Raw genomic sequence first — 25,599 nt, 5'->3', positions numbered from 1 at the left:
ACCCCACCACCATGTCAGTGTCATTGCAGGGCTGAGAATGAATCACCACCCAAATAATACCTGCTCTGTGGTGGTCCTGTGGGGGTCCTGACAACTGAAGAACAGGGTGAAAGGGGGCTAACAAAGTACGCAGAGAAAGTATGCAAAAGAAGTGCACCTATTTAGTAAGTTAAAATGTATTTTTTGTTTTTATTGAAGTTTTTTTTGTTTGTTTTATAAAATATTTGTAAAAAATAATTTTATAACTATGCCATAACTACTGCACAGTCCACGTTTTATTCAATACAATAAAATCCAGCAAATAAACATGAACTGTGCATTAAAATATGCTGACAAACTTCTGATTTTATGAACTTAACAATATTAAGGTAGCCGATTAGCTTAATAATATTGAGTTCTGCTAGCGTCTGCAGGTTTACAGTGTGTGGTATATATTTGAGTTCTAAGAGTTCGGGCTAAAGTCCATGTCTGCCTTTCAAATCTGTATAAATACAGTGATGCACAAATATGAGCTGATCCCATGAGTATTTGTTTTATAAATGTGTGATTACGCTCAGTGTCAGCCTAAAACTACACCAAAGAAAGATGCCATTCGTCCTTTACAATAACCTCCATGTTTCACACATTTATCGGCAGGTAGCTCCATGACGCAGAATGGATACGCGTTAACGCTAGCGCGCAAGGCTAATTTACGAAGCTATTACGTCTCAATTAGTGCAGCTCGGTCGGGCCGGGCTGACGGCTCTGTCTGACTGCACTCTGGTCCCACTGCACCAGCTGCCAGGGGACAGAGTTCCAATACACTCAAAATGACATTTTCATTCTGCTGCTCTGCTTTAGTCTCGCTTAAAACACTGATACGAGCCTGGTTAGCATGTGTGCTCCCAGCTCACAGAGCACAAATGCCACCATGCAACATCTCATTACTTAGTTGGCCAAAGGTTGAGGCCTATAGACCCTTCAATACTGCCTCGCTGTTTTATTCTAGAGCCCTTACAAGACCGCACAGTGCTCTTTTCTCTATTTTGAGACGCAGTACCCCTGGTTTGACTGCTATTATTTCAAAGCTTACTTTGTCTCCTAAACACAATTTCTAATCCCATAAGTAACAAGAGCAACAAGAGAGGAGATCCTTAATGATCAGTTTACTTAACTTAAGCCATTTAGGGGATGATTATACTAACAATCTCAGATAGAAAATTTATGCCCATATCCATTTGATTCTGCATTTTTGTATTCCATTAACATCCGTTTTCAAGCACAACAATTAAAGCTTAATAATCTTATAACAAATTCCTTTTCTGCATTTCCGTAGGTTATTTTGTGTGCTGGGTAAAGATGACTTCCAGCAGGGTTTCAGTCATATGGAAGCTAACAGTAGCAGAGAGCTCCATCTCCATCATCTATAAGCTCTAACATAAATAGGATAAATAGGCGTATGTAAAAGTTTGGGCACGTCTGGTCAGAAGACGAGTGAAAATAAATTGCACTTCCTCAGTAGAGAACACACTTCTGCTCGAAATAAAGCACAATTAGTTTTTATTTTTTCTGGAATATAACATATTTTGAAAAAAAAATGTGGATGGTAAAAAAAGTTATGGAAAGTTTTAGATATTTTAATATTGTGCATTTTATTTTCCAAGACATTGAAGTATATTTAACAAATAAATAAAAAGCATACACAAATAGATCTCAGAGCATGTATAAACATATTTCTACTTAAATAAAAAACAATTTTCGACGTCTTTTGACCAAGGGTGGTCAAACTTTTGCATACGATCGTGATGCACATTTCTAACTATGCAGTGGCTCTTGATAACGACCTATAGATCATAATGCTAATGGACAGTTGATTGTCGTCTTAAAACTGTGAAAGTAAAATGTACCAACACAAGGAGTCTTTTACACATTTACACCTTTATCTTTTTATAACAGAATTAAAAGAAAGAAAAAAAAAAAAAAAAAAAAGAGTTAGATAGACATGGATGTTTGCACTTCGACATAACTGTAAGAAACTGCACTGTGACGGATCAGATTGATTCGTTCAGTCCTTTGGTTGCACAAACAGTCCCTGCTCATAAATATGCAGAATTTACTTATAACTGGATCAATAGATTTCATGATTACAGAGCAGGGTTTAAAAAAAAAAAAAAAAACGTGTGCAAAAACATTTACAAAACCAAAAGGCAGCTTTCCAACTCAATACTTCCAAAGACTGTACCCTGACATTAAAAAAATAAAACTAAAAATTCCCCGGCCGGGTGAGCGGGGTCCTCTCTGTGTGGAGTTTGCATGTTCTCCCCGTGTCTGCGTGGGTTTCCTCTGGGTTCTCCGGTTTCCTCCCACAGTCCAAAGACATGCAGTCAGGCCAACTGGACGTGCTACATTGCCCCTAGGTGTGAGTGTGTGAGTGACTGTCTGTCTGCCCTGCGATGGACTGGCGACCTGTCCAGGGTGTATCCTGCCTCCCGCCCAATGACTGCTGGGATAGGCTCCAGCACCCCCCCACGACCCTGACGGAGAAGCGACTTAGAAAATAGATGGATGGATGGATGGATGGATAAAAATTACCATTTGTGGAGCTAGACATATTCTACCATATCTCTTGCCTTTACCGATTTCACAAACTCCCCAAATCCCAGCTCCCTTTTTTAATTATTACTATATTATACAACGAATACGCAATGTGCTATACTTTCTGCTGACTTTCAAACTGACATCACTGTCAAAAGCAGTGCGGAGACAGCTGGCATTTTAAGCAGGCATTAGCATAATGGAATGTGTTAAAACAATGTGCAGGGGAAATAATGCAAGATCATTTTTGCCTGGGTGAAACAGAAATGAAGAATCAGTTCTAGAAATACAGCAATTTTAAAAAGCTTATTCTGCAGTGCATTCTAAATATCATGAGTCAGGTTAGCATTTAATTACAGCATTAGCAAAATGGGTTAAAGAGCCCACACCCTACAGTTTTTTAGTGTTTATTATATGTGTCACAGCTGTCAGAGCAAAACCTTGTATCTCCAAAATGACAACTTTATAGGCGAAGGAAACAAGGGGGAGAAAAAAAAACAAAAAAAACACACACTTTACTTTTAAAGTAAGTCAATAGAAGTTTTTTTCCCCACAGAATTTTGGGCCATTTCATTTGGTACTTTCATCATGAAAGTTACTCAAAATGTAAAAAAACAAATCAAACTGTCAAAAACTTGTGCCTTTAGAATAAATCAGGCCGTTTCTCTTACTGTGCCTTTAAGACTGATATATGTAAATGACGTTTGGAGGCTGTCCTGTGTCAAGTCTCATTGAAAAAGTTGAAACAACTTCAATGTGAATGGGCGGGGCTAAGCTGCTGTAGGCTGAATGGGCAGACTTATGTGAAAGATTTGTGACATCAGAAACACAATGAATTACTAGCTGTTTTAGAGCTTAAGGTGTTTTCACACCTGTCACAAATACTTGAGTCTGCACCCAGAGTCAATTCTGGGAGGTGCTCATTACTGCTGGTTTGCTTTTATACAAAACTATTCCTTCTGAACCGTGGATCGATTTCACAATTCCTTCACTTCACTTTTTTGCCCGTAGGTTTGCAAAATAATGGGCACCATCTTCATTAACTTGCTGCTTTTTATTGTTTTCCTTGGATGCACTCATTCAAGCTGTGTAGAAGGGGCTTTTTGGGTATTTGGCATTTCAACACGCAGGAACACCTGCAACCAAGAAGCTGCTCTCATATGAGAATGTTTTTAGCCATGCAGGCCAGAAAGAAACTTGAAAAGGGAAGTGGCACAATCGTTACAAAATGAACCAATCATGCAACTCCACACGTGGTGCCAGGAGCGGACAGCTTACACATGTGTTAGACTTCACAACATGTGTTCCAGGGGTAACTCTTGTGCCCTTAAAATTTCAATTTATGGGCTGTATGGACTGTCGAGGTAGAGAAACATTTTACAACTTCCATGCTTACACATCTCACATCACACACATTTATTCAGAACAAGTACAGAAAAATTTGGTTTGGATTATTCTGACCCTTTACATTATTGGTCAACCAGTAATTAAAGGCAGTCCATGCAGAATAGCGATGATGGTGGGTAAACTGTCCATCAAAACATCTACTTCAATTCCGTTTAACCTAAAGCTTTCTCTGAACACCTAAGTGAAGAGAATGATTTAGACTGTTAAGCAGATCCATAACAAACAGTAAAGACAAAAGATATTGACTGAAACGTCCACCCAGACATTCTTATTACTAGTGGAAACTTATTACTAGGACTGCAGTGCGGTGAAGGTTGACAGATTGATTTTTCTTAAATGGTTTTGTTATACCCTCTCCCGTCGAAGCTGTGGCTGAAAAAGTACAGAGACAAAAGTCTTGATACAGCTTGAATACTGCGAGAAAAAAAACATTCCACTGCCATACCCTTTAGCTAGTGTATATAACACTTCCCTTTAGTGCAAACCTGATGCAATGGGAGTGTAACTAGCAATACTAACTACTAGATCTTTGATGTCAGAGAAGTGTTCAGAAACACCACCATTACAGTACAAATCTTTTAGCATTTAGCATTTGTTCTTGAGTAGAAAAACAAAATACTTCAGGCTGTATTGTCTTTAGGGACGTACTGATCAATTATGCTGCCGTAAGCATGGGCACCAATGCTGAACTTTTAATATGGATTGGATATTGGCCAGACATGACAAATGTATCGGATGCTGTTTCTTAAGGCTTATTTATACGTCTGAGAAGACGCACATAAACATATATGCAACTAAACACAAAGAAGAGGTTGCAATGAGAACCAAACAATACTTAACCAAAAGCAGAATTTGTAACCTTGCTACTTGCCAATTATTCCCCAAAGTAAATTCTTCTTTCTTCTCCTTGTTTGATTTTGGTACTGACTGGTTTGGAATGGGCCTTTGGTGCACAAGTATGTTGCCAGCCACCTATGCAAACATTTGTACATAATGGCCAGATATATTAATGGATTTGCATTCACAGATCTATAATTCGGCCTTTAGTAATGGCTGTTAGGAATGAACCAATATAGGAACTGTGGGCAGATAAAACATCACCAAATATTGGGTTAAAATGTAATTTCAAATTCAAGCATCTGCACAATGCAGGCCGTTTCTTTTTAAAGGAAATTTCTGCTGATACCCATACAAATCCAATATCATCGCACGCCCCCAATGCTTCTTGCAATACTACACCAGGGGAATTTTTTTTGTTTACAATCTGTTCACTAAAAAGAATGTAGGTATGTAAGTATTAATAACATCAATTAACAAAATATCAAAAATGTAAAGATACATATCAGTTCATTTGCATGCTTTGCTATCACCAAATTTCGCCCAATCAGTGAGAGAAACATGCGTCACCTACTTCATAGTCGGAAGGTGGAAACATGAGACAATGTAACAGCTTAACTTCTATACGAAGTTACCAGGAACAAGTGCTTTACCTTGTACAGTATAAACAGTACAATACTCTGAGATCCTGGACATAAAAAGTTGGACTAGTGCAACCCTCGACTTTACATTTCAGTAACTGTGATTTTCATATTTCTACATTTTTCTCTAACTGGAAGGTCTACGATGCCTGGCACAGAAACCGAGAACCAACAGGTCTTCGTGTGGACATCTGGGAACAAAGCACAACATCAACACAGTCAGGTAATCAGACAAGAATCTCCTGCATGACCTGCTGCTCAGTTTTCATTAGAAGGACAATAGCTCAGGCCACCATACACTACCCTTCAGCCAGCAATCCTGCACAGAGCTATTTCTACCATCTCTCTTCAGAGACTGAGACAAACCTGACACACAGGGAGCTTGTAGAAGAAGGCTAAACCACTCATTTCCCTGCAGAGTGGGGCTTTCAGAGTTTCTAAAGCTCCAGATTAGCTGAGTGATGGGTCAAGTCCCGAGCCTCTGAAGCTTTCCCAAGTCGTTCTTTTCATTAGCTGAGCTCTGACAAAAGAGCAATCACTTAGCAGGACTTGAAGAGAAGCTAGGGCTGCAGTGGGGCTTTGTTCAATGTCTAATGTCCAATGTCAATGTTCTTTGGTTCAGTCTCAGTTAGAACATAAACAGCTAAAAAGCAACACTGTGACAATGATTGCTTAAACTGTTATGAATGGAGTGGATCTTTCAGATCCTGGAGATCATCTGCAGCAATACGAATTACATGGGCCTAACCGCAGGGTGAATGAAATCCTGAGCTTAGCGGTTTCCTTAATTACACTCAGAGAGACAAAGGAAAAGCACTGATGTACTACTGAACATGTGTGATCAATGCAGCTATGAAACCACAAACCAAACTCTACCAACTGAACAACTAATAACTGAACTACTATTTATAATAATCTTCCAGCTTGTAAAGCAATGATGCAACTGACCAGATTCTAGTGTCAGCATTGTTCAGCATCCCTCTCAACCACACTACGTAGAACAGTTCTCTCAACTCAGTCCTTGTGGTCCACAAGATATTCCATATTTCTGCTAGAATCTAGTTCCTACTGCACCATACTAGATATTCAGTGTTCTGAATGGTTTGGTTTGGTTCAGTCGTGTTGTGAACCGGTTGGTGGGACCCCAGGTCTAGGCGATAAACTATACATATTTATAGACTAACTGGGTATCGAGCTTCACCAAAACTTTAAGACGATCACAGAGAATGAAGCTCTTATAGCTTCATAACTATTCAGACTTCCTTCAGGTTGTAGTATCATAATAAACAATACGCATCATTTACACAGTTTCCACTTAACCCAGAGGTAGGTGATCAACCAAGACGTACAAGTCTAACATTGCTATCATACACTAGAAGTCAATAGCCATGCAAATCCTTTCTGCAAATACATCCCCACAACGTTTTTAAACCTACTAAAGCCAATCCAGGTCTTCATTAAAGTCCCTCCACTCACACACCTACATTGCAAAGGCACATGGACACTATTCAATTTTTTTTTGTTTCCATTCCTAAACATATAGCCTCAGTTCAAAATTCAACATTAACAGTTATTTATAAACAGAAACAACAGAAATCTCATACACAACCATATGCCCACATGACATGCAAGGAAAGTCAGATTCTGCTGGGGAATCAGAATTTAGCAAAACACTTTTGACATTTTGTGTCTCTCATATCAAAATAACACCCACAAACAAGTCTCTGTTAGACAGAGAGAAAGCTGATTTGCATCAGAATATCCAAGATAATACCCAAGATATTCTCTGATGCTTTCATGGAAGAAATGTTGTTTTACAGTGTTATAAATTTATGGTAACTAAAGGTGGAAAAATGTATGCCGCATGCAGATTATTTTTATCTGTCATTAATTTTCACTAATGATGCTGTCCCGTTTGGGAGGAGTGAAAATTACATATGCAGCCTGAAGAGACGATGCATTTACACTTGGCTTAGCCATCTTCAACGTCTCTCAAATCTATTTTTGAGTGGTAGAAACTGTACAGCAATTCATCTCCAATCCATCTTGGTTGCATTTGTATTTGGGTTTTTCATGAACAGATGGCTATTCAAATCAGACCAAGACACATGAAGTGTAAATGTGCTTATAAACAAACTGGACCTAAACAAAAAAATGTAAGCTTTATAATGGCATCACAGTTAATTCAGCTAAGTTACTAATGAGAGATCTCTTCTTGTGTCTGAGTTTTTGCTGAGAGTTCTCCTTGGAAGTCTCCATCTCTGCTTGGGGTCTTTTTTTTCCCCCAGTCAGCTCACCACTCTGAGGATGGCAATGGCCTCCAGTGGGCAGAGTCCAAATGCTCGCAGACCCTGTTTGTCACGCTTGCTGCCATGGCTCCATTGATTGCTAAATTAGACTGTGCTGGAACCCGGCACACAAACACACGTATACCTGTGTGTACACAAGCATGAATGTTCACTGCACACACACAGACACAAACACAGTCATAAGAAAAGTTGTGTGCGCTTTGGATTTCACAGGCTGCCTAAAAGCTGATTTACGTTTAAGAAAATCAACAGAAAAATTACATAAATTATATAAATTAATATAAATTCATATAAAAATTATTTTTTAAAATGTAAAGCATTATATTTAATAACATTATTGAAGGTGGAGCAGTTTGGAGATAAAGCCAGAGAGGCCAGGTTGAGATGGTTTGGACATGTGTTGAGGAGGAATAGTGGATATATTGGGCAAAGAATGTTGGAGATGGAGCTGCCGGGTAGAAGGAGAAGAGGTAGACCTCAGAGAAGGTTTATGGATGTAGTAAAGGTGGACATCTGTAGCTTTGACCAGTCCTGTTTAGAAGTTAGGAGGTATTTTAGCTCTTCCTATTCAAACTGCATCATACTATCTATATTTTGGGATGACTTACTTGAACAGCCTGGCTCAGATCAAACCATAGCACTAGCACTTCAATGGCCTGAGTCATTTTCACTGCCAAATACAGCATTTTTCTGCTTAATCCACTTCAGAATTTCCCCAGAGATTTACTCTTGCGCTTTGATTTTGTGTTGCATTACTCCTTTTAAGGTTTTAGATCACAGAGAGATGCCATTCTGCTGCAAAGATCCTGATACAACGGGAATACGCGAATCTCTTAAAGACGGCAAGCTGTCCAGATAGTAAAGCAGCAAAGCAGTTTACCCCATTCATTACACTACCTCCACCATGCTTCACAGCCATGATGAGTGTTGTGTTGATATGCAGGACTTGTTTTCTGTAAACATTACCAAAAGTGCATCTGCTGTCTCTTCTGTCCATAAAAAATGCTCCAACATATCTTGAGACGAGCATGAATGAGCACTGGTTTACTTTGTGATAACGGTCATGGATGAACACAGTTCACTATTTTTCCTTTACTAAAATCATGAACACAGATACTGTGAAGTGCAAGAGATGCAAGTCAATTTATTGAGGAATCCACAGCAATGCTGTGTACTAAATCACTCTTATGTTGAGCAGCAACAAGGCTGAATTTCCTGCACTGTGTAAAATATCTGCCTGACTGTTACAGCCTCGGACTTCAAAAATCCATAGCTCTTATAGCTCTTTTTCTTATGAGCCTGAACAATATTTCTACTGAGGTCCTCTGGAATCTCTTTCGATCGAGCCATATTGCCCTTGAAGAAAATTCAGTTATGAAGAACAAGGAAGCAAAATTGTGTTATATAGCAGGGGGCCAAACCCAACTGCATTGATTGGAATCCCTGACTCCAGTTACCCTCTTTTGAAGAAAGGTCATTATCCTACAGGCTGACATATGCTTCCATGACTTTCCAGGACTGCTTAAATTATTGGTCAATGATGGTATGTACTGCAGAATGTTGCATGTGTAGTATGTAACATGATTTAGATAAAGATTAAATCATATTTTAGGAGCTATTCAGAAATCCAAGGCTAAAAATCTAATTCGGAGCAGTTCACAAAAGTTTCCTCACAACTGGGTTTACCTTTCACATTTACCTTTCGTATTGAAACATTGGCAGTCATGAAATTCAGTTCTCACAGCTATGCATGACCATGTACAAGACAGCATAGCTTCCCTCGTGCTCTCCTCAATGGATGGGATGACCCCCAATCACAAGCCAACATGGGCATCTGCTGGCTATCAAATAACATTTTGTTAGCGCCAGTTAGAAAAGATGCAGCGGTGCTTGAACATGCTAGCCTTTACACTCCCAGATTGGTAATGTTGCGTGACAGGGGAAGATATATCTGGTGGAGGGAGTCCCAAGTGGTTCCCCCAAAAGAGGACCAAAATGGAAGAAAATGTTTTTTTTTGTTTTTTTTTTTAAAAAAGAGAAAAAAAGGATTTGGCTTACCTTCAGCTGGTTGGTTCTAAAAGGTCTTGAAACCAAATTTGTTAAATACTATCTGTCATACACATAAGGGAAAGGGCATATTATTATTGAACTGTGCTGTTACCATCTTTTTGTAATATTTTGGAATGGCTTACTTGAACAGCCTAGTTCAGACCGAACCATAGCACTTTAATGTGACAGAGCCATCATCACAGCAAAAAATTATTTCTTCTGCTTAACCCACTCCTGAATTTATCTGGTGATTTACTTTCACGCCTTGATTGTGTGTTTCTTTCTTTAGAGTTTTAGATCACAGAGAGATGCCCTTCTGCTGTAAAGGTCCTGATACAACTGGGATACATGACTCTCACAAAGCTGTTCAGAGCATAAAGCAGCAAAGCAGTCCCTATTCATAACACTACCTCCACTATGCTTCCCAGCTGGGATAAGTTAAATAACAATAACAGTTAAACTGTGCTTTTATGGGTATACTCATTCTTGGCGTAAAGAGAAAGTGAACGAAACAACAACACATGACTGTACTAAAACCAACTAATACGCTTTGGGAATTAAACTGTTTAGAGTATATAACTGAACTGTTATGGGTATATTAATTATGACTGCAAATTCTTACTGTAAAGAAAAAGCAAAAGGAACTACATAAAACATGACTGTACTAAAATCTTTTCCAAATAATAAGTTCTGGAAACTAAATGGTTTTCAAAGAACATACCATCAAACTATGAACATCTGCTATCTGACAAATGTATTTTTTCTTTGTCTAATGTCTTAAGAGCATGCAATGACTGTTACACAAGTTACAATCACAAACTCAAGCAAACACACATTTGTATCTCAAAGCAGCAAGTAACGTAATGTCATCTAAGCAGCATGTAATGTGCTCCTCCTTGTCTTTTTTTTTCTTGTGAGGCGGAGGCAGTGCTGCATCGCTCAGGGCTCAAAAGTAGGCCAATGTAATGCATTACACAGTGAGAGAGAGAGAGAGAGAGAGAGAGAGAGAGAGAGAGAGAGAGAGAGAGAGAGCGCAACACTGCGCTCGTTCTCCATTTCCTACTGTCCTGTTTTGTCCTTTCAGTGACTCTCTCCTCTAACGTCTATCTCTATTTGTCCCCCTGTGCAGGCAGGCCGGCTGAAATGGAACGGTGCACAAACAAATGTTTGCTCTGGCCCCACAAACCCGGGGGGACGCTGAGGTGGAGGAGCCTTCCGTGACTGACTGTGTGAATGTGTGTGCGCGCAAGAGAGAATGCATGTGAATGAGATGGAAACAGAAACAGAGCACAAGAATTATTAATGTTAGTACGTACATAAAAGGAAGAGGAATATTTAGGCATATTTCTGTGCTTAAGTATACTTATCACGTTGGTAAGAGAGTGTTTTTGGGGAAAGTGGGTGTGTGTAGCTGAAGGAAGCCGGCCAGGCTGGGTAGCAGCTGTCTGAAGTCTCCTCTCTTGCCAGTGATTGCCTCCACTGGGACCATGTCCAGGGTGAATGGGGGAGGGGTGCGAATGGGAAGAGGCACGAGAGGTCAAGACTGAAGATGGCTGTTGCTTTTCCTCCCATTGTTCTCTTTGTATTCTTTCTGAAAGCTTATCCTATCTTTCTGTCTTTCTTGTGTCCTTGCTGATTGCATTCACTCAGAGAGAAAAAAAAAAACATGTAGAAAGTAAGGCTGTAATATTTAGATGGCACATTCTTAACAACGTTGACTATGGAAAAAGTCAATGATCCAAGGTCTCATTGACATTGCTGGACATTCACTTTTGTATTTACTTTCAATTGTTCCAAGCATAGCTGCCTTTAGTTTGAACTGGCTCTTCACACAATATATCTAAATTCAGAGCTTCTATTAGGGCTTTTGGGTTTTTCTTTCCATCCAAAGCACTCTCAAAAGTCTTCACTGACACTAAAGCTCAAAGACATCCATATTTCTTCAGCCTTGTTTTTTACTGTCCAACTTTCACATCCATTAAGTGCCACACAGGAGCCCAAAATCTGGATAATTCTGATCTTTGCTAGCAGATTCACTTTATTAGAATATCTTTTCATCTCTTCCTCCTTGTTCTACTAAGTACTGATTCAAGCATGGGTGTGATGTATCTTCAAGGATTTCATTGCACCAATAAAGAATTACTAGTTGCACATTTTTGAATAAAGATGGGAAGGGTGGCAAAGTAAATCACAAAAGATACAAAGGTTTGACTGACTGCTAAAATAACAGTTGATGGATTAATCAACTCTAGAAATAATCATTACTTGAGGACCTAGTAGCTAGAAAGATGGATGCAATAAATGAGAGGGAGGGATGGAGTGGGGGGAGGGGTCTGTCTGATTAAAAAATGCCAGCTCGTCAAATTTGTGGTTTCCTGACAGAAGTGCTGTAATGAGGCCAGAACCATGTTGTGTGTGTGTGCACGTGCGAGCTCTAAAAGGAGCCGGTCACAATTGGCACATGATTTATTCAGTGTGGTGGGAGGGAGCGATGGGGGGGGTATTAAGGATTAAGATTACGTTTGAAAGTGCCACCTGAACCAGAACGGAGCTCAGCTGGTACTTTGCCCTCCCACCAGCGGCCCCCTGCTCCCCCTGCAGTCCCAGGGGCACCGCAGTGCGTGACTTGAAGGGCCGTTAATTGTCTCCAAACACGGCTTTAATCACATTCCGGGGCCCCCTGGTCCTTTGGGGCGTGACTAAGCCCCGCCCTCTCCCTCGGGGCTGCTGGCGCGTGCCATCATTAACACTGAGTCCCATATGCTGCAGCCGACTCTGGGGGAGTCCCACAGGGCTCCGTCCTGGGCCCTCTGCAGAATCGATGCATGCAGGGATTACACGCAGCGCTCTAATGAATAACTAAGTGGACTAGCAGCCGGAGAGGGGCTGCCCTCTCCCCCTCTCTCCCCCTCTTTCCCCCCACTCCCCTTTCATTAGTCTCCCTCCTCCCCTAAACCAAAGGTACCGCCTTTGGCACACTTACGCCACGCTCCGCATATGGCCGTCATGCTCAGAGACAAATAAATAACCTTTCAACCTCCCTGGATGTCCCCTCCTCCTTCTGTTTAACTCCCTCCCTCATTCATTCTCTCTCTTTCACCCGTACCCCCACTGGCATCCCAGCCGTTGCCTCCTATCTGCGGAACTCCTGCCACACATTTAATTCGGTCTTGCTGGCAGCTTTTTATTGTCTCGCTGCTCTGAAGTGAAGGGTTTTTTGTGTGTGTGTGTGTGTGTGTGTGTGTGTGTGTGTGTGTGTGTGTGTGTGTGTGTGTGTGTGTAAAAAGAGTGTGAGTGTGTGAAGGGGGTTGCGGAGGACTGAATGAGGAGTTGCCTTGGCAACGGAGCCACACTGCTCTGCCGCAGTGAAGAAAGGGAGGGAGAGAGAAAGAGACAGAGCAAAAGAGAGATGGAGACAGAGTGAGACAGCAAGCATGGGCAAGAGATGTGGAGAGAAAGAATGAGTAAGAGAGGGTAAGAAAGAGAGATGGGAGTGAAAATGAGAATGGGAGATGGAAGAGTGTGTTTGTGAATGTGTATACCAGCGTGTGCATGTGAGAAGCAGAGAAGGGGGGAGCGTGAGAGAGAATAGTGAGGAGACTCTGTCAGAACTCCTGCAGTGAGAGCTGGGACACTGACAAAGTCAAAAGAAGAACGGCAGGGTGTAGGTGTACGCGCATATGACGATAGTGGACGGAAGAGAGGTCAGTCTGACGGCAGCTGTGGAAAAACACACACACCAAAAAAAAAAAAAAACAGCAACCAAAAAAAAACCAAGGCAAAACTTTCTTTGAAGACTACCTACATAACTGACATCACGGGATATGCATGAGCATTGAATAACACAGTTACAAAGCAATAACTGAGTATTTATGAACACAGTCCACAGATAATTTCAAGATGACATAAGATGTTTTATGAAGCAAACTATACTGTATTGACATAAGGACCCTTAAACTAAACTAAATTCATAACACAGTTATACGGCAGGGTCATCTGGCATTCTCTGCTCTCCCAAATGCTACTGCGACCATATCTGGGCTAAGCAGTTAACGATGATGATGAAGATGGTTATGAAGTCTGATTACCAAACAGAGCAATAAGTTACACACATCCTCTACAGAGAACACACTGCATATTTTAATATGCAATTACAGTTTGTTTGCTGAATTTAACATAATGAGGGGAAAAATATAAAAGGTGGTCTCTGCAAAATTTATGGCACATTTTGATTTTTTCCAATATTTTAAACTTGGCAAATAAATAGAAATTGCACACTAAAATTTGCAGAAAAATGCCTTATTTAAGTGCATTTCTTGTAAAAACATGTGTTAACTTATTTTCAATTAGAAAATTAACAAGAACTGCATATGTATGTATGTTTTCTTAGAAATTGTGCTACTTTTACTCAAGCAAGAGTATTTCTATTTCAACTAAAGTATGAGATTTTTTAATATATTTTTCCATCACTGGCATATGGGGAAATATGTATGGAATATATCACTTAAGTTCAAAGGCATCAATATCTTCAATGGAACATCAGTGGTGTTTTTGAGTAGACCTTGGCCTTCAGTTTAAGGCCCCCTACAACAATACAATAAATCTGTCAACTTGCAATTTCTAATGTTATTCGCTGCTTATGCATGTGTAATGAGGTTCATATACAGGTAGCCTTAAAAAAATCCTCTAATAGCACAATAGCTATTCGCTATGAGCCTCAGTCTCTCTTATATGGCCTAAATGGAAGTGCATATTGAATTGAATGTCAGCCCAGCTTCTGCTGCCTATCAGTCTCTGCACAGTTCCGCAGGTGGAAGGAACGCAGGCTGCAGAGCAATAAAGGTCTTAATGGAGTATGAACGGAAGCCTCAGGGGAAATGAACACTGCAGTGCTTAACACACACAGCACATCAGACACAGTCCTCAAGAGAACATGATGCTTGTTATGTGGAAAATCACAATTAACACCACAAGATATGCAAGAGTATGCAACCAAGCCTACGTACAAGGCCTGCCAACACAAGGCCTCCCAGGTCAGTTAAAGCCACTGTGGATTCAGCATGGACTGTTCTTACATAGGCTTAATAAGGTTCTCAGTGTATCCATAAGACATTGTATGGTGTTTTGGTCTTTATGAAGCAAACTAATGCCCCAGGTTTGTAGCTAAGAAGTAATGGAAGCTTATACCTAGGGTAGGGTGATAAAACGATAACGATAATTATCATGATATAACTTTCCTCAACAGAAATATAAGAAATGTTAGATAAATGTTCGATATAATAGAGTATTCTCACACTTCCATGTTCTAGCAACAGCCTTGGTGACATTTTATTACTGCAAGGAAAGCCACACTACTCTGCTGTCACCAGGAGAGGGCGCATCTCTGAGTTTTTTTACATGATTAGAGAGGGAGGGGGCGACGAGTAATATACACTATATTGCCAAAAGTATTCTCTCACAAGTTCCACCAAACTCACTCATCCATGTCTTCATGGACCTTGCTTTGTGCACTGGTGCGCAATGTTGGAATGTTGGAAGGGGCCGTCCCCAAATTGTTCCCACAAAGTTGGGAGCATGAAATTGTCCAAAATTTCTTGGTGCTGAAGCATTAAGAGTTCCTTTCATTGGAACTAAGGGGCCGAGCCCAACTCCTGAAAAACAACCCCATACCATAATCCCCCTCCACCAAACTTTACACTTGGCACAATGCAGTCAGACAAGTACTGGTCTACTGGCAACCGCCAAACCCAGATTCGTCCATCAGATTGCCAGATGGAGAAGTGTGATTAGTCACTCCAGAGAACATGTCTCCACCGCTCTAGAGTCCAGTGGCAGCAGGCTTTACTAATCTGAAGGCCACATGAAGTTTGGAGGTCTGTAGTGAATGACTCTGCAGAAAGTTGGCGACATCTGCGCACTATGCGCCTCAGTATCCGCTGACCTTGCTCTGTCATTTTAGATGGTGTATCCCTTCGTGGCTGAGTTGCTGTCGTTCCCAATCGCTTCAACTTTGTTATAATACCACTGACAGTTGACTGTGGAATATTTAGTAGTGAGGAAATTTCACTACTGGACTCGTGGCACACATGGCATCCTATCACAGTACCATGCTGGAATTCACTGAGCTCCTGAGTGTGACCTATTCTTTCACTAATGTTTGTAGAAGCAGTCTGCAGGCCTAGGGGCTTGGGTTTATACACCTGTGGCCATGGAAGTGATTGGAACACCTGAATTCAATGATTTGGATGGGTGAGTGAATACTTTTAGAAATATAGTGTACTTTGGCGATGTTTGAAACAGGGGGTTAGACGTTCTGAGTGGACTGATCGGTGATATGTTCTCCTGTGACCAAGTGTGAGTGACGAGATAAGTGGCGTAACTGTACTGGCTTTGAGTGCACTCACCTCTTTCCTTACGTCCTAAGAAGCTTTATCAGCATTAAATCATGTCTGCTCCACACAACTACAGCGCTGCTATAGTGCTCCATCATATTTTAGTTTTAGTTTTTAGCATCTGGCTAACTTTAAGCAGCGCTCAGTCACTTACACAGCATGACACACTGATGTTTGATCTAGAGTAACAACACAAAAAAGGGTCGATTTCAGTTTAAACGTACCAAAAAAGAAGATTTTTGTCTAGTGCAAAAGAAACACACTGCAGTTAAAGCTTTACAAAGCGAGCGTCAAATCTATATTGCGGTTCTTCCACCTCTCAAGCTACTACGAGACCAGACAGAAATCCACATGTCTGTTAGCTTCTATTTGAATACTGTGATGCATCATTGACATACCAAGTGTTTGCTGTACATACTAAGCAGATAAGACCCCCATATTGCCCAGCCCTACTCAAACTCTGCCAATCAGCACTGAGCAAACTTACATACCCGCTTTTTGCCAAAATATTATATCTTTAATGTAAATAAATCTCAAACAGATTTGCATATCATTATAACAGAGTCAGAAACCACTTAAAATGGCCTACACAATGCTGGTTGTGGTTACAGGCTTTCCTTACTCTTCAGTTACTTTAGCCTCAGTACACCACTGCAAACTCAACTCAAGCCCTGGGCCCGTGTTGGCTAATGGTAAAGGTGAAACTGGGCAAATTGGATTTTTGGCTGAACTGCGCTTTAAATGTAATATTTCTGAATCTGTGAACCCTCCTCATTAAAAGGTTCTCATTTTAATTAACAGTTAATAACAGAGATCCTTCTAGATCCAGTGCAGTATCATGGCACTGCCCTTACAGTTAACCTTCCCCCAGTCACTGTTTGAAGTGATTTGGTTTTTAAGCCTGTTGAAGTGATGAGCTGCGGCAGGTTACTGACCTCTCAAACACAAAGCGTTCATCCTATTACGCTCATTAAATATAATCACCCGTTTTATAACGGACAACTGCGCCCACCATCAAAGACTCAAACTACCACCACGCTGCTCAAGTGAAGAGTTCACACCATCACACATTTGAACACCTGGGTCATAAACCTGCCTGTGTTTTCATTTTATTTTCACTGAGTGGCCAATTAAACTGCATTTTGATTAGCACAGAGAGCAGTGACCATCTGCCGGACTACTGACGTCTGTCCTTATGAAACAGAGTGGATGAAATTCTGCAGCAAACAGATAGGCCTCACTGACAACTGCTTTAATTTTGACTGATCATGTTTTTCTACAGCATATTTTTCAGGCCGACAGTATCTCTCTCAACATCTTTGCCAAAACTGCAGTCTTTGGGGTCAAACTGTCCTCCTGGAAAATGATCAGTTTGAGCAGTTTTGAAACATAAATGCAATTACTTTCTGTGAGAGGGTGTGTGTGTGAGTGGGAGAGAGAGAACGAGAGAGAGAGAGCGCGAGAGAGAGAGAGAGAGAGAGAGACAGAGAGAGAGAGAGAGAGAGAGAGAGAGAGAGAGAGAGAGAGAGAGAGAGAGAGAGAGAGAGAGAGAGAGAGAGAGAGAGAGAGAGAGAGAGAGAGAGACAGACAGACAGACAGAGAGAGAGACATAAAGAGAGAGCGAGAGAGAGAGAGACAGAGAGACAGAGAGAGAGTGTGAGAGACAGAGAGAGAGACAGAGAGAGAGAGACATAAAGAGAGAGAGAGCGAGAGAGAGAGAGAGACAGAGAGCGAGAGAGAGAGAGACAGAGAGAGAGAGTGTGAGAGAGAGAGCAAGAAAGCAAGACAGATAGGACGAGAGTAAAAGACATAAGGAGGGTGAGTGAACAAGAGAGAGGTGGAGCAGGAGAGAGACAAATTTGAAAAAGAAAAAGGAAAGATTGTGAGAGAAGATGAAATACAGAAAGTAGGAAAGGGACAGAAGAGAGAGAAAGGGGTTATTAGACGAGAGAGAGGTTGAAAAAGTGGGTATGAAACAGAAATTAAAAAAAAAAGAACAGAAGAAAGAAATGTAAGGAGATAGAAAAGAGACACAGAGACAGAAAGAGAAGGAGGATGAGAATCTGAAAGAGAGAGATAATGAAAGCGAGGATGAGAGAGTGAGCAAAAGAAGGAAGGAAAGAGAAGAGAGAGGATAAGAGTTTAAGAAAAAGACGATGAGAGAGAGGAATTCAAAAAAAGAATGAAAGATAAAGAGAGAAAAAAGAGAGAATGCGAGACAGAGTGAAAGAAGGAATGAGAGAGACATAGAGAGAGAGAGAGAGAGAGAGAGACACATAGAGAGAGAGAGAGAGAGAGAGAGAGAGAGAGAGAGAGAGAGAGAGAGAGACATGATTGCAGACTGTGTGATGAAAAAAGAGAAAGAAGGAAATGGAGCGCCAGGGAGAAAAAGCAGGACACTGATAGAGGGGAAGTGGCTGCTCCTGCTCTGATTGGGTTTGGCTGTAGGAGCTCTTCAGGGGGCTTGGCTGTAGTAAAGCGTACGGCTGGGCGTCAGGCTGCTGACAGCTGTCTGGAGACATAAGGGCTTTGTTTACCCAGTTGTGAATATGCAGAACCACTACACTGGGTGTACACAGGGATAAAGTGCTGATTGAATACACGCACAGACAACAGCAACAGAGAGAGAACAGCGCTGATCTGTATGCCTGTCAGGCCACCGAGGCAGACACACACACTCACTCACTCACACACATACAAACTTCTGCTGAAGTTTTGTTGAACAAGGATTAAATATGAGCTTATGTGCTGTGATGGGACACAGCTCAGTTCACAGACGTACAATGGACTGCAAATGCCATGACTCAGACCAGGACTTCTGAGTGGCATATAAACTGAAACGAGGCAAAGTCGTATCAATTCAAGCAGCGAGACTGATGATTAGCATCCTCAACTTAAACAAGCAATAGGTCAACTGCAGTTTTCCACTTACCACAAGTGTAGCGCTGTCAACATGTCTGGAGTCCAAAATTAGCTTTGTTTGCACTTGAGTTAAAAGTGTAATGTAACAACACAGCTAAAGCCAACTAGTAATGGAAGTTTGTACTCCTTAATTAGCATTGTGCAAACTGCAGGCCTAAATTATTGCACACTTGTCTTAAACCATGCTGAGCTGTAAATTTTTTCAAAATACATTATGTAGAAAATTCAATCACTGAGAATGTAAACAAAGTCCTTCAGAGTGGTTTGACGTGCAAGTAAACTTAGACACAATTTCTGGTAACACTTTATTGTAGTGGTTCTTTTTAGATGATTAATAAACTCAACAGGTTATCAGTGGCACACCAAAAAACATATCAGTGAAGTAGCAGTAGTGAAGCCTCTGAATACATTTAAGTTAATATCTTATAGATGTGCTAATGATACATTTCTTACATTAAGTGGATCAATATAAGCATTTTTAATATGTTATTTCCTTTACGCAAAACCCAACCTCACCCAACCTTATCCAAAACCTAACCAGCACCCTGGCCCTAACCCTACCCCTACCCCTAACCTTGACCTCAACCCAAAACCTAATCCTAACCCTCATATGTTTTTGACAAGTTACTGAGAGAACTTTGAGTGTTTTCTTCATCGAAAAGGACAAAAAAGTGTCACCCAATTCCTTCACAGTGGTTATATGAATAAGGGGTTGTGATGTCTACAATACTTTTTATTTACTATCCAAAATGCTCAATGATGACGTGTCTTCTAAATTTTGTATGCAATGTTGATAATGGTAAAATGGAGGTAAATCTGTAAAAATAGTTTTACTTTAGGATTTGTTTTGCCTTCAACTACCTTGCATGTACCTCTTTAAAATACATTCAGTTTCAGAAGTAACCTTTCGGCCATAGGAGTTTCTCAAAACTATCATAAAACAATTTCTCAAACCTCAGCCAGTGGGTTCGTAGCTATTATCATTAGCATTAAACACTTCAGATGTCCGGTTCCTATCACAACCACTGTGAACAATTCTGACAGAGTAAATTTCTCTAGAATGGAGCACTTCACAGCAAACCACTCTGAACTCCGACTAATAATAATAGCCTATTATTATTAATAAGATAAATATGAGGAAACTTTAAAAAGTTTGTGGAATTCCCCTTCAATGTTGGTCATTTTGAATAGACTTATTTATGCAGTTTGTATATGATATGATATCTATGAACATATGCAAAAGTATGTCACATAATCTAAAACAGTGGTAGCAGTTATCATGACATCTGAAACCCTTACATATATCTATTAGTGGGCAATGAGACAATGTGTGTGTCATATTGTGATCTTTTCTTAGAGAATAGTTAATATCATCAGTACTTAAAGAACAGCTAGCCAACTGCATGTTTCATTACCAAGAGATACTAATTAGTCCAGTTTAATGTGATTTAGTGCAGTGCAGTATGTACAATTTTAAATAAAAATAACTGCATTCATAGTTTTTGATAACATTTTTTTAATGTGCCACTGCTGGGCATTCTGTCTGCATTCTGTCTGGTCCAACTAATCAAACCAAAATATCATGGAACACTAAATTTTCACTCCTTTTTAGGCATTTTAAGTATGCAAACATGGTTAGTTTCAAAATATACAATGCATTACTCAGTCCATACAGTGCATAAGTGGAAACTATGCTCCCAAACCAGCCTGTCTGAAATCATTATTTCTGTGATGTCACATCAACCGACGCTTTTACATACACCAACCTATTCAGCCTACAGAAGTTCAGCTCCGCCCTTGCCTGTGAAAGTCTTAAGGAATGTTTCAGCACTGAGTGCTTTTTAAATAAGATGCCACACAGAAACAACCAGAACACAGTGCATGTACTCTTAAAGCTACAGCACCAAAAACAGCCTGTTCAATTCTAAAGGGTCAAGACAGGTTGGAAAACGGTCATGCAAAAATGAGTTAAGACCAATTTTGGTACATAAAACCAAAAGGGACAAATGTAGGATATAGGCCCTTTAAGGAATCACTTATTCTGCCAACATCAACTTGACGAACTAAGAGCTTTTTCAAACAGGAGGTGAATAAAAAGAGTCCATCAGGAAGAAGAGTGAGGTAAGGTCAGCATGGAGAGAGACTAGATTGAATAAGAGAGTGAGGCCTCTTAAGGACTTACCTTCAGATAGAAAAGCTTTCAATTACTGACACACTCAAAACGACAGAATGTACAAGAGCGCCTTAAAATACAGCGCTAAAAAAAGATATGGTGAACATACACTATGCCAGGCCTAGGAGTTCAGGATTGACCCACATCAGCGTTCAGACTACAGATGCACTGATAGGGATGCTCTGATATGTAGTTTATGTTTTCTATAAAAAAAGTTAATCCCTTTTCGGATGATAATAATTCTAATAAACAGGCTTTTTAGAATAGTTTCATACTGTAACCTACTGTCTATATGGAGTGCAGTAAGAATAAAACACTTAAGATGTTTTACTGCTAATGCTGTTTCATATTCTTTACACCATGTACCACAGATCACTGAACTGATCCATTGTCATGACATTGCAAGTCTTTAGTGAACTTTCCCCTCACTGTACCTCAGCTGAATCATTTTTGCAAGCTTTACTTCTGTTGTCTGCTGAAACAGTGAAAATGCTTGACTTTAAAGCATCAAAGTGTGACTATACATGTGCCAGTGCATCCAAAAACAGAATGATAAGTTATCGATAGAAATGATCAGCTGTAATTTAAATATTGGACCTATAATAATAACCACACTTATTTAACTTGTCTGCAAATAATACATCTCCTGGTATGTCATGCATCCTCTGAAGCAATTCTGTCCTCTGTAGATCTCTATATACTGGCAGTTAGAGGAGCACTAAAGATGATTAACTGTTGCATGTTCAGTGGCCCATACTGGCCGTCCAGCTGCAGACTGTGAAGGCTAATGTGATGTTTAACACGGACAGACTCAGTGAGGAGTGAAGAGTAGACAGCGGCGTGTTAAATAGCAGGGAGGAGTGAGCACTACAGGGAGAGCGAATGGGGCGGTCATCCTGAATTCATCCCCAGGGACCGAAGCCGTGTATGGGCAGCTGAGCGTGTCCTTCCCTCTGAGGGCTTTAATTCTGAATGGTTCCATCTGCAGCAGCAGGGCACTTGCGCACAGAGCTGCACAACAGTGCCATCTATTGGCAGAGGCAGGAAGGCATAAATGCTGGACAGGGAGTTGACTGAAGAAATAAAGCTCCAGTAAAGAATCAAATGTGGGTTTCGGCTCTTTAGTTTGATGTGCGTTGGAGTTGTTTAAAGTTGTTTCAACTTTGTATGTTCCTGTAGTTTGTGATCTTTACTAGAAATTTGATCCGGCCTGAAATTTTGAACTGAATAATAATAATAAAAAATAACTGCAGCATAACAAATCTTTGTCTGATACTGACTGCATCATGACAAAATTCTTTCTGAATCTGATTACAGCTTGAAAGAAATCCGTCCTAACTCGACTGCAACCCAGCAGAACTTTCTGGCTGATCCCGACTGGAGCCTGATATAATTCTCTCTTGATCTGACTGCAACCCAACAAATTTTTTTGTCTTAATCTGACTGAAATCCAACAAAATTTTGTGAAACCTGTGTGTAACCCAGTGAAATTCTGCCTGACCTCAACGGTATCCTGATAAAATTCTGTCTGAACCCAACTTTAGATGGAGAAAAAAAAAAAAAATCTGTCCAAACCTGACCACAACCAGACAAAATTCTGTCTGAACTTAACTGCAACCGACTGATGAATTGGACCAATCAGGGCTAGATTGCCCCTACAGTATCGGATCAGAAAGACTACTTGAATGGTAGAGGAAGCATCACACTGACATTCTCTCTACCAGTTAAGATGATCTGAACAGTAAGGTAACTGGGAAACTGGACCCTAATTATTCCACTGAAGGCCTGGCAGACACACTGCTGACATTCCTAAATATGTGTATAATGGACTCAATCCATCCACTGCCTATAGACCAAACATCTACTAATACTGCCTTTGTCTATGACTGTCTTTATTTATTTGATCTGTGCGCACATGCATGTGTGTGCCCACCTGAGTGCACCAGCTCCTGCTCCATCACACCACAGCCCAGCACCTCCAGCCAGTCGCCCTGGAAACGCACCTCCATTTCGAAGGAAGGATGTGTGAAAGGGAAGTAACACTCCACCCAGCGGATCTCTAGGTCTAGAAAAACAACAACAAAAAAAAAAGAAGGACAGATGGATATGGAGGTGAGGGCAGCTACGAGGACAGAAAGAGAAACCAAGGCTATGTTCACATTACAGAGATGACAAATTGTTAGTGCCTACATGTGAGAGACTTCTTTTTAATGTGTGAACAAAGACGTTTCCTGCTCAGATTTGAGCTGTCTGTCTAAACAAAGACAAAGGCTTGAAGAGGTTTCAATCACCTACCTCTAGTCTTCTACAAAGACTTTACATTAGATATAGGAACATTGCTGTGAGGAATTTATTGCATTCAGCCACAAGAGCATCAGTGAGGGATTGAGGATTAGTTCTGGATCATTTCAATTCATCCCAAAGGTAAACACAGTTCCACATTCCAATGCTGGGGGGCCTTTACACTCCCCTAGCCAATACTTAGCACTGGCATGATGATCTTAGGCTCATTTCCAACTTCTCCTTCCAATGAAAATGCTTTTCTGTAGAGATTATACAAGCTGTGTTTGTGCAATTAAACAAATGGGGACCCTTAAAGTAACTGAACCCTTTATACAAGTTGTATAAATACTTTTTGGACATACACAGTCAGTTTCTTAGACAGGGATTAAGCCTAATTCTTGGCTTGTTATTTCCAGGACTAGGCTGAATTCCTGTCTGGGAAACCAACCCATACTCTTTAAAAAAAAAAAAAAAGCCATTTCATAAAAACTATACTGACCATGGCAAATAAATGTTTAAAACAAATCTGGCAACAGGGTTGCAAACTTCACTTTGTAAGACTTTTTGAAATAAGCAATGATTTTAATTCTTCACATCACCTGAAATATCTTAGAACTAGAAGGACATTTTGTAAATACAGTATGGTAAATGACATGTAAGCATCTAAGGCTTTGTTTCTGTGTATAATAAGATATAGGGACTCAAGTCTGCTCACCAAATCAGGCAAAATAACAAGGCAGCTTCTATTCATAACTTGTAATGTGAACCAAAAAGTGTGGCCACCAAGGCGCCACTACCTTCTCCAAAAAGGTGCCTGATGAGGCGAGTAAGTGTCTGTTTGAGGTTGAACTCCACCAGCTTCACAGCCTCCAGGGTATGTGTCTCCTGCTTCTGTGGTGTGCGGTGACCACCGTGCTCAAAGAGAGACAAGTCCTCTCCGTTCTCCACTCGGGCAAACAGCTGTCAAAGCAGTAGAGAGGTAAAAGAGGAGTAAGAGAGGAAAGAGGTAAAAACCTCATGTTTTCATATCAAGTGCACCGTCATTATGTCCCAAATCACCTACAATACTGAACAGTATCTAACTAACTAGCTAAGGTAAGCTTTGAACATAATTGTGAGTGGCATTTGTGTTTCTTGGTACATTGTAATGATTCCCTGTATTTCAGTGCTGATTTTTACATGGAGGAATAGATTTTTCAATACATACTTGACCTCATATCTAGATTTGTTTCAGTGAGATGATAGGCTAGTTAAGCATATCTTGTGAGGCAAACCATTTCTTGAGAAATCAGAGCCATGTACATTTTGTGAATAACTATTGTGCCTAATCATTTTTGTGTAGCCTGCATTTTCCATCAAACCACTCTCAGTGACTTTTTTTTTTTACATCTTATACATTTAATTATGCAAAATAATCTGTGGAATACCACTAGAAGTATCTTAAAGCATTATTTCCATTTTTACCAGCTGGTTTGCTTTTTTTTATGGACAGAAACTGGAAATGACAGCAACTCACAATTATTCTGGGCAAGTTCTGCTTCTGAAGTCTACACTCACCAGCCAATTTATTAGGTACACCTTGCTAGTAAAAGGTTGGACCCCCTTTTGCCTTCAGAACTGCCTTAATTCTTCATGGCATACTTTCAACAAGGTGTTGGAAACATTCCGCAGAGATTCTGTTTATTTATTTGAGTTACTGTTGCTTTTCTATCACCTCGAACCAGCCTGCCCATTCTCCTCTGACCTCTCACATCAACAAGGCATCTTTTTCGGACCATTCTCTGTAAACCCTAGAGATGGCTGTGTGTGAAAATCCCAGTAGATCATCGGTTTCTGAAATACTCAGACCAGCCCGTCTGGCACCAACAACCACGCCACATTCAAAGTCACTTAAATCCCCTTTCTTCCCCGTTCTGATGCTCGGTTTGCACTTCAGCAAATTGTCTTGACCACCTCTACATGCCTAAATGCATTGAGTTGCGGCCATGTGATTGGCTGATTAGCAGTTTGTG

At 40.5% G+C, this 25,599-nt stretch overlaps 1 protein-coding gene across 3 annotated transcripts in view; it reads right to left on the bottom strand.

The window, feature by feature from the left end:
• The window catches only part of fars2 (phenylalanyl-tRNA synthetase 2, mitochondrial), a 185,194-nt gene that overhangs the window by 102,446 nt on the left and 57,149 nt on the right, over positions 1-25,599 (bottom strand). For all 3 annotated transcript variants that reach the window (XR_005130119.1, XM_017704662.2, XM_017704645.2), the window contains exons 3-4: positions 24,385-24,547; positions 23,238-23,369 (exon numbers count right to left, since the gene is read on the bottom strand). Coding sequence is in view for 2 of the 3 variants with exons in the window: in XM_017704662.2 (XP_017560151.1) it covers positions 23,238-23,369; positions 24,385-24,547 (295 nt within the window). In the remaining variant the exon portion in view is untranslated. The remainder of the gene's footprint in view (positions 1-23,237; positions 23,370-24,384; positions 24,548-25,599) is intronic.

The sequence above is a fragment of the Pygocentrus nattereri genome, chromosome 3, assembly GCF_015220715.1.
Source record: "Pygocentrus nattereri isolate fPygNat1 chromosome 3, fPygNat1.pri, whole genome shotgun sequence".
NCBI classification, from domain to species: Eukaryota; Metazoa; Chordata; class Actinopteri; order Characiformes; family Serrasalmidae; genus Pygocentrus; species Pygocentrus nattereri.
The sequence above is the reverse complement of the archived record's forward strand: the minus strand, read 5'-3'. Positions and strand labels throughout refer to the sequence as shown.